This window comes from Balearica regulorum, chromosome 5 (assembly GCF_011004875.1).
Source record: "Balearica regulorum gibbericeps isolate bBalReg1 chromosome 5, bBalReg1.pri, whole genome shotgun sequence".
NCBI lineage: Eukaryota > Metazoa > Chordata > Aves > Gruiformes > Gruidae > Balearica > Balearica regulorum.
In genome coordinates, this window is record NC_046188.1 from 44415001 (window position 1) to 44425150 (window position 10150).

A 10150-nucleotide genomic window follows, 5' to 3' on the forward strand; every position below is an offset into this window, starting at 1 on the left:
GGAATAGAATAAGAAAGAATGCAGATCATATTTACAAGATAGGGGCAGTTTCTAGGAAGTCAGTGCCTTGGAAAGAAGTGTGATAATCACAGCAGGAAATTGTTTGAACATGTTTTTCCATTATGATGCTACAGCCAGGAGGATGAGTGAGTAGGAAATAGTATGTAAGAGAAGAGGCAAGTGTTCCTCTTTCTGTATAGCAATAATGAAACAGCTATCTGATTTTTTTCCAGTAGTGTTCTTCACAATATCCAAAATACTACTGGTAATTTGTAAAGGGGTCAGGAAAGAGCCGAAATAATTATTTTTAGATTTGCAGTATGTTATACAAAGTGGTTTTCTTTAGTCTTTAGCTCTGTAGATGTGACAGATCAGGAATGACTTAGAGTATACAAATCCCCGTGTTAAGAGGCGACTGAATTTGAATTGTTAAAGCTATACCAAACGGTAGCAGACTAGAAATCAAAGACAACTCTGTAACTGAGGGTAACTTGCCAGTGGACCAACTTATCTTAGAGACATAGTAGATTCTTTGTGGGCTTTAAGCTGTGAATTAAGATGCTTTCTGCAAAGTACACTATAGCATAAGAAACAACGGGTTTCATGCAGAAACCTCAATGAGATTTTCCATCGTGTTACGTAGAAGTTCAGACAACCATGGAGAGCCCTTCTAGCTTTAAAATCCTAACGTATCTATTCAGTCTTACACAACTGATGTGTTGTCAATATGCATGAAATAGAAACTAATGAGTTAATGCATGTGGTTTTAACTTTCTCCTTCCGAACATATAATCTGAACATTTTAATAGTCTTTCTGGTGGGGAAATTATCAAAACTACCAAGATGTTCCTGTGTTGTTAGCCTGTTTCCTTAGGCAACAATATAAGCAGTCATTCCATCTGTCTGTCCATCTGTTCTGCCCTTCATTTTCAATAACTTTTGAACCCGTAATTAATTTTACTTGAGTTCAAGAGAGGATAGAAGTCTTGAGGGTAATCAGATTTCTGCAAGTTCCATAAAAATCAGCATGGCGGTAGAGCAGGAATGCAAACTAATGCCCTATTGAAAAACTGGCAGAACTGAGATGCTGCATGCTGCTTTGCAGGTCTGCCTGGTTGGCAGATCAGCAGGTAAGTCTCAGTCCACTGCCCCTACCTGGTGGGGAAGTGGCTGTCGTGCAGTGCAGGGTAGGGAAGGGACATGCAGGGAAACAGTGTTGCTAGAAGTGAGCAAAGTAGGTGCTTGCAAAGAAAAGAGAGAAAGCTGTAGCAAGCCAGACTTCTTTGATTCTACTATTCACTCAGTAACCTCCATTTTTTTTCAGAAAACAAAAAGAGAAAGATGCTATTAAAGTCACCTTTTGGGGCTGAATGAGCTGTAATCTGTCGTCCTTTGTCCATATGTATTAGAACTTCTGCTCCTTAGCTACTGCTGTAATAATTTGTCCTAGCTTGAAAACTGCAGGTGGGAGGCTTCCTTTGCACCCAAACATAGATCAGTTCTGTCCTGCATTGCAGTCTTTATTTCCTCAACAAGTTAAAACATTGTAGAGTACTTTTGCCTTGCTTATTCTTTCTTTTGTCCCTGTGGCACATGGGATCCTTGCTGATTTGTAGAGGTATGTTTTATTGCACAGTGACATTAATTCTGAAGCATGAACATAAACACTTCGTCTGGCTGTGCTCTTTATGAGCAACGAGAACATCCTATTAGGAATTCGCAGAATGTAAATGTCAGAGGCTCACTACTGTCAAATCAACCCAATTTATTTCTGAGCACTTGAAGGCTTTGCTGCTTTCAGTGACAGCTTTTGCTCAAGCCACTGACAAGAAAAAGTCATAATGTTTTAATCATGAAGTCTATTTTTTCCTTAGACAGTGGTATGGGAAAGCATTTTTGTATAAAACTTAGTGAATAATTATTATTAGCCTGTGGGGAAAACGCAATCACATAAAATCCCAACATGAAAAGGAGAAATTTTTAGACAGTCATATTTGACTAAAAATGAAGAATGAGAAGTAAAACAGCTGTGTTCATGTGTCTGCTGCATACATTCCTTTGTCTTCCCCTTCTTACAGAAACATGCAGGGAACTACTTCTGTATCCATTGTGGAGATGTTACTTAGATTATTACTTAAACATGATCTGTAGTTAGGTTTAGCTTAATTCTTTATTTTCATGTTTAATCATCAATGCACTTCTAAAAGGTTAGAGTCTATAAAGATGTCCTGAGATTGTGCAGTAGAAGTGCCCTGCAAAATGGTGGTGCTTTGAAGAGAGAGACTTGACAGAAAGCCCCACCTGAGCTGTGACATACAGAGGGCAGGAAGGAAAGATGCCCCAGGCAGAGTTTGATAGAAACACAGAAGAGCAGAAGACCAAAAAGGGCTCATGAAATGCACCAGCACTTGTGTTTTTCCAACTGAGCTTTGGTACCTGATGCTATGGTGAAGGAAGAGGTTAATGCCTTGCAGTTTCTAGACACTCTTCACTCATTGGATGCTTTAGCTCAGTTCTTGCAGTCCAGAGACAGCCTGATGTATTGGCTAACATCTGGTTTGATGATAATCAAACTGCAGTGCTGTATAGTGAACTGCAGTATCTCAGGACCCACACACAGTAGTTTTTGTTAAATCTGATGGAAAAAACCCAAAAACCTGTGAGCAGACCCTCATAAATCACTTTAGGTCAAATACTCAGAATTTGTCTGGAGATGACCATAGTTAGCGTGATAGGGACAACTAACATGCAGGTGGACTTGTGAGGGAGGAAGCTGCTTTATGCTTATAATTTTAAGGAATGTGCTTATATACAAATGCATATACGTACTATCCAGCCTTCTAGTAGGTGTTTTTTTGGTGACTGTCATCACTATCTTCTCTTTTTATTCTTTGTTAAGGGAAACAAACCCACAAGCACAAGCTTTTTTAGTACAATGTTTGAAGAGTTCTTTAGTTATAAAAAGCAATTTCAGCAGCATTTGTTCTGTTGCATTGTTCTTGCCAGCTTTTGAAGAGGAGATATTTAACAGTTTGATATTAAAGTACGTGACTAGAAAACAAGGTCAGGTCATATTTGAATCCAGTCACCTGTGTGAGTTACTCAGTGTTACCTAAAATTTGTTCGATTTAGAATCAGATATATTCTTGCATTTTGACTTTCTTCTTTTTCCTTTCTCTTTTTCTGTTTCTAGAGCTCTTTGTCATTTGCATAAGATGATTATCCTAATCTCGGACAATACTTGCCTGCCCTAAAATTTAGTTTACTCTAAAACTGAAGATAACATTTAATTTGTACTTCAGCACTGACATAGTTCAAGATCTTCACCAGAAGTGCCATGCCCTGACCTTTCCCATCTCATCATGACTATAACCTGTGTCTAAGCCGTGTGCTTTCTTTTATCTTGTTATGTCTCTTCCTTTATCAGGGGATCTTCCTTCTCTTTGCAGATTAGTGGATACCTCAATCTGCTGGCCAACACCATTGATAACTTTACACACGGCCTGGCAGTAGCAGCCAGCTTCCTGGTTAGCAGAAAGGTAAGGTTTCTGTCCGCCACCTCTGTACTGAACTGGAGAGGCTTGTTCTCAAGTGTGATACAACATGCAAAAAACTTGATAGGAGTTCCCTCCTATATTCTGGAAGTTTCTGAGAAAACAAAGACTACAGTAAAAAGCAACGCTATCCTCACCCTCTGATACAGAGCTTCTTCAAACTTGGGACGTGTTAGTCATTTGTACTGGCATTAGAGGGAAGGGTTAGCTCATCTACCCTTTTGTTGAATAGTTCTAAACTCTGAGTAACAAGTCTTAACTTGACATGCTGATGAAAATCTCATCTCTCAGAGCTGGGGGACTGTTCCCTAATCACCTTCTCTCCTCTGCTACAGGTTGGGTTCCTAACCACAATGGCCATTCTCCTGCATGAAATCCCACATGAGGTGAGAGGTCTTTGTATCCTGCCATCATGAGGGATTACAAGGGTGTTCCATCTACTAAGAGGAAGGCTGGGTCTGGTTAACGTTTTCTTGTCCCTTTGAAAGCTGCTCCCTCTGGGAGACTGGCAACATGGAAAACTAGAAACAGTCTTGAAGCGTTGCTGTTGCTACAGATGGCGTTTGTGACTGAGAACGTTCATATTCATTAACTGTCAGGTCTTGGTTTTCTTAGGTTGGAGACTTTGCAATCCTACTTCGGGCTGGCTTTGACCGCTGGAGTGCAGCCAAGATGCAGCTTTCCACAGCTCTGGGGGGGATTCTAGGAGCCTGCTTTGCAATGTGTGCTCAGTCACCAAAAGGAGCAGGTATGGCTCCCTAGGATCTCTGTAGGGGGAGGCCCTATCATCCCCATGTATGTATCTTCTTTCCCTTCTCTGTTCTCTCCCATGGCTTTGTCTCAGTAATAACAAAACCTTTCTGTATTTGTGCAGGGGAAACAGTGGCCTGGATCCTCCCTTTCACTTCTGGAGGATTTCTGTATATTGCCTTGGTAAATGTTGTGCCTGATCTCCTGGAGGAAAAGAATCCTTGGTAAGTGCTCCCGTCTGTTTTGCTGCAGCAAATCTTGCTGCCAGGGAGCAGGGGTATAACCCTTCCCCATGCCTATTCTGGGAGCACACAAATGCCAGCTTTCCAAATGGGCAAGGCTGGAATCTAGATGGACTGCTGTGCTAGCTATTGTGTTTATGGGACTACAAAGACCCTATAAAACATGAGAATCTTCAACTGGTTCAGTCCCAAAGATTGTGCTAGCACAGGATGTAGCATGACCAGCTAGAGCAGGTTGCTTGGAAACATGTCCAGTAAGGTGACCCATTCCCCAGTCTGTCTTGTCAGCTTCTGTCATGTAGTGATACAGGGACTGTTTGAACCAGGGCCCCATAGAGGGCTGGGTGTGTATTTGATAACCACACGTGAACCTAGCCTTCACATGCTTCTTTCATCCCTTTTTGACCCTATCCATTACTTTGGGCTTCTGCAATCTCCCTCTGGCCGCAAGTTTGCATAGTTTGACTGCACTGTGTTAAATGATGCTGCTTATTATTTGTTTGTTAGCCTCTTGCTTATTACTTTTGATTAGATGTTGCTGTGTTGCTGAGTAGAAAATAATAGTTTTCTTCTCTTTATCATTCAGCCTTTCATAGTCTTGTTATTGTATCCCACCTTAGTCATCTCTCTTCTACACTGGTATATATCTGTATTATTCTAGATTCTAGAATTGCGGTCTAATTAAGGCTGTGGCAGGTCCAAATCCAGCTGTACCACAGTAAAGGCCCTCTCAGATCTGCTGGCAGAGCTGTCCCTGAATGTTCCCTCCTATTTCAGTTGTAATGAGACAGGTAACTTCAGTAGTTTAAATAAGAGGCCTTGGCTCACCTAGTTAATTTTGTCTGAAACAGTTAAGGAACTGCTCAAAAAACAGCTCCACAGTTATATCTGAGGAGGCAGGAACTTCTGGTGGAGAAATGTTAATGACCAGTGGGAGCCAGCTTTTGGGTTGGTAAACTCTTGTGCTGGCAGAGCTCTCAGCAGAGTATGCAGAGGTAGTAGGTACATAGGCACGTCAATCCAGCATAAACCTGAGATGGTGCTAAAAGAATGGCAAAATTCATCAGCTTTTTTCTCTTTTTTCTTTTTTTTTTTTTTTTTTTTTCATTTTTGTAACCGTAGTTGTTAGCTGGATGAGGTCCCTAAAGTATCTGTGAACGTGCTGCAGAAGTGCTGGTTCTCTTATGAGAGGAAGGACAGGAATATATATATCTGGGTAGCTGCAAGACTGAATTGGCTTAAATTGATTTTGAAACCTGAAACAGGGCCTTGCAGCTGAGTGGAACAAATACATGTCAGTTTATAGACAACATCTTTGGGGTGCTGGAAAGAGTCTTCTCAGCTGTGTTAATAACTTCATACAGCTGTTGCGTTCTCCATGTAGATGTGGAAGGGCAAAGAACAAACCATTCGTGAGCCTCTATACTGCTGCCTGTTGAGATTGGTCTATGGCTCCTCCTAATTTTGCTGTTTCTTTCCCAGGAACTCCCTGCAGCAAATTCTGCTCCTGTGTACAGGCATTACAGTCATGGTGCTACTCTCGCTCACAACTGAGTGACCTCTGCGCAGACCTCACGATGCCTCCCAGAGCCACCACAGTGACTCTGAGCTGTTACAAAGCAATAAGGAACACTAATGTTACTTCCTACATGTGTGCGTGCAGATCTGGCTGCTAGTGTGAGAAGCAGGTGAGAAAGAGGTCTGGGTGTGCAGGACTTCATTCCCTGGCTCTCCTATCCCTGTTCTGCTAAAACCCACACATCAGGGCTTCTGGGTTTTTTTGTTTGTTTTTCTTTTTTTATGGAACAAAAGATACAGTGAGCAGAAATGAACTGAACACCTGCTCCACAGTGAATGGACAATTTTTCATTCGGTTCATTCTGATGGAACTGCACCTCCCAAGCTCTTGTGTGAAAATAAGAGGTGATTCCTGTAGCTGCTGAAGAAGGACTTCTCCTACCACTCTAAGGGCTGGAGGCAGAACAGGGATGGCAAAGCAACAATAAACTAACAGCTTTAGCCAGAACTCCCTACCCATGAGAAGTTAACGGTGCTATGAGGTAGAGGGGAAGGAACCCCTTCCAACTTGATTTCTGGCTTTTCATTGACATCACTTGTTCCTAAAGGTAGTATTAGCCTCAGCAGCCCACCTCTTTGGTCTATTTTGTATTTGTTTATCTTGAAATCATGCCAAAAGCTTGAGGCACTTTAGGATAGGTCACTACAATGCAATGGCTCAGCTTGGTGATTACTTGCCTCAGCCCTAACCACTCCAATAGCCAGCACAGCCTGTTTATCTGAAAAATGATCAGTAAATGTGTCTTCTAGTGCCATATTACCAGCTCACCTACATCTGAAAAGAAAGCCATGTGGCTATTGCGACTGAGCTCACTCATAACAATTAGCTGAACATGGCTCTGAGCCAGCTCTTGAGACCCAACCCACCCACCATCTGCCCACACAACTTTTCAGAGCTCTCTTGAGGTGTAGCGTGTTAGCCCTGCCTGGCATGCTACAGCAGCCCTTGACTGTCCTGGCAGAGGTCTGGGCAGTTTGGGCAATAGTTGAACGCTACAGCCTGGTCAGCAGCTGATAACTCCTAGTTAGCTTTTTCTCTGTTCAGCATAGACTATTTAAGAGCATGCTATAGCCAAAAATACAGATGGTAGCCTATTTCTGGGCTTCTTACCTCACAGTGGAGTTAGTCTGTTGGGGATGAATGGAAAAGGAATAATACTGACAGCCTTTACAGGAAGGGGCACAGCAGCAAAGAATGCTGGAGGGAGGGTGAAATGGGAAGGGTGAAACTGCTGGTGAGAAGATTTTAAAAGATGAGTCTAGAAAAGCTGTGTGCTAAGTAAGGAGAGAAAGGGATATGAAAGGGTGACAATAAGTCATGCTTAGAGGAGTTTTCTGTTGTGTGATGCTTGGGATAAAGTTTTTGGCAATTCGAGACCAATAAAAATAAATGACATTTCTAGTGCTTTCCCACATCTCAGCTCAGGGGGCTGACCAGGCCGTCGTTCCACAGGGATGTTTTGTTGCCAGAGAGATGTGCCCAATTACTAGATCATCCCTTCTGCAGAGCTTATCCTCACTTTGCTTAAATCTGTTTAAAAACATGTCTAATAGAACTAGTGGAGTCATTGGACACAAAACAGGTGCCACAATGTGAATTGCACCAACTCAGCTCTGTTTTTAAACAGCTTTTGTAAATCCGTACAGCTCTCCAGTCTGCACAGGAGCCCTTATGAAGAGGGATTGTCCCTTCAGAGGGCAACCTGGGTCAGAGCAATGAGGCAGGTATGCTGCCCAGAGCAGAGGCATTTACTTCCCTAAGAGATTCCTGAACTGTTGACACAGTTCTTTTTTTATGACAGCTCCTGTCCTACTTTTCAGAGAGCACTGGAGAGCTCATGCTTGCAGTTCTCTCTGCCCAGGAGCTGCTGTCTAAAATTTTTTCAGCTTTCCTTAACCCAGGCTTACATCAGTACCTAGTTTCTCTGCAACAAGAAGGGAGGCTTAGTGCAATTTTTTTATTTCTTTTTACAAAGTTGCCTTCCTTTGCCAACTACTCCCTCTATCATTCAATTGTCAGGAAGTCTGAAGGTAGCATCCGCTTCCTGGTTTCCTGGAAGGAGGATTGATCTGATTAGCCTGCAGGCACTGGGGGAGTATGCTAACCCTCTAGTTCTAGCTTTGAGGTGTCCCCCCTCTTCCCTGCCCAGGTACTGCAGCTAAGTTCTGTAGCAAGCAGGTTTGCACAGAAAGATGTGCCTGCTGTTTCCCAAGATGTCTTTCTCAAAATGAGGCTGGCATTCACGTTGAGGCATTGCCAGGTGAGTACCCATGAGTTGGCGTTGTTGCATCAGTACTGAGCCTTGCCAAGACTGAAACCCACAGTCAGCGTTTTGTGCTCAGTGTTCAGGAATGCAAAGTGGATGACACTGAAGAAAGAATTTCTGAGCTGTTTTTCTTGGCTGCTACCACAGGCCTGGACAGTCTGCGGTTCTTGGGAAGATACCCTGGTAGGAGGTAGCACAGGGCTTGTAGGAGGGAGGGGCTTTTGTTAGTTTTCCACTACATCACCCCTGGGGCTGAGGGTGGAGAGCCTTGGGAGGAAATGGAGCATCACTCCACCACATTTGTCACTTTTGGAAATGCAGAGAGAATCATATTTTCTAGCTCTATTTTTTCAGCTGCTCTTATGCATTTTCCCCCTTCATCTGTATTGGTCTGCTCTGCATGGAGACAATAGAGATGAAATAAATGGTTTTCCACGTGGGTTTGTGTTTTGTTTTTTGTTGAAGCTACTACTTTTCTTTGAATTACAGATTCAATTAAAATTTCATTTGAATTACAGAGCAGTATCGCTGGGTTAGTCTAGAGAAGTCTGGGCTCTGTCTTGCCCTCCTTTCTACTCCTCAGACTTTCCCAATTGAAAGAAAAGATTCTAATCCAGTTTCCTGTTTGTGGTACTGTGGGCCAGGAGCGGTGTGGTCTGATCATAATTCTTGGCTGCTAGTCTGTGTTCCCTGAAAAGCATCACCAAGTGAGTTGCTCTTTGAGGGGAGAGCTTGCATGGTAACTTACACTTGCAAAACTCTCTAGATAGTACTTTGTTGTGATCAGTTGTTTTTTCTTTTAATCTAAAAAACTCAAGGCCTATCTGGTATGACTTAACTCTAAGCTGGTTACCTGCCATGTGGGACAAAGGCCCACTCATCAACTTTATATGTAGGAATTGCCCAGAAAGGACTAAAGGGATTTTCTCTACCCTTCACAAGCCTGGGTTCAGAGCATGTCTTACCCCACTCTTCATTTGAAAGATTTTCAGCCTGTAAATATTGAATGGTAGTATGTGGCTCTTGGTTCTTACCGGAAGCCTTCTTTAAGAAGGAAAACCATAACCCTAGAGCTGGATGAAGATGAAGAAGGCTGAGTAGGTGTTCAAGGGCACGATTTCATGGTCTGGGGACTTTGGCCAACAATCTCCATTTTGGAATCTCTGTCCCTGGCTTTGCCACACTGCACTCTTTGGCTGTGCTGGCACCCCTGCCTGTGGGGCGGTGCTGTGAGCCTCCCGTCTGCCATCCCTTTTTCCTTCTCAAAAGTAATCAAAATACCATGGATTAATCAGCTGCCTGGTTGACAGGCTCTATGAAGAGTGGCTCTAACACAACTGCAGTAGCACAGAGAGGAGAACAATTGGAAGGAGTCTCATCCATGGGAACTTTTTTGCTGAAGCTCCTGTCTTCTGAGAAACTGATGTAGAGTGTGGGGTGACATAATAGGATTGCAAATTTAGGAAATGTGAATATTTGGATCTTTCCAGTAACGGAGTTATAATTGAAGGATTTTTTTTCCATGTTATCTAGAGCAGTGATTGTATTTGAAAATTATTTTTCATTCTTGATGTGGAAGAATTAATTTAGCTGGTATGTGTAAGGAAATTCTTTTGACAGCAGCCCTTTCAATTTCTCTGCCTTGAAGGCACTAATGTGCAGCTGCATGGATGGTAATCCCATGTGTCCAGTACAAACTGCTGAAGAGGATCATGCTGAAACGTGGTTAAAACAAGCTTTATCTGTGGTTGCTGCATGT

At 42.7% G+C, this 10150-nt stretch overlaps 1 protein-coding gene across 2 annotated transcripts in view; it reads left to right on the forward strand.

Annotated features, from left to right (window-relative positions):
* The window catches only part of SLC39A13 (solute carrier family 39 member 13), a 21392-nt gene extending 12561 nt beyond the window's left edge, over positions 1-8831 (forward strand). For both annotated transcript variants that reach the window (XM_075754628.1, XM_075754629.1), the window contains exons 6-10: positions 3450-3539; positions 3890-3940; positions 4170-4302; positions 4429-4528; positions 6029-8831. In XM_075754628.1, the coding sequence (XP_075610743.1) occupies positions 3450-3539; positions 3890-3940; positions 4170-4302; positions 4429-4528; positions 6029-6104 (450 nt within the window). In that variant the 3' untranslated portion in view covers positions 6105-8831. The remainder of the gene's footprint in view (positions 1-3449; positions 3540-3889; positions 3941-4169; positions 4303-4428; positions 4529-6028) is intronic.
* Positions 8832-10150: the final 1319 nt, after the last annotated feature.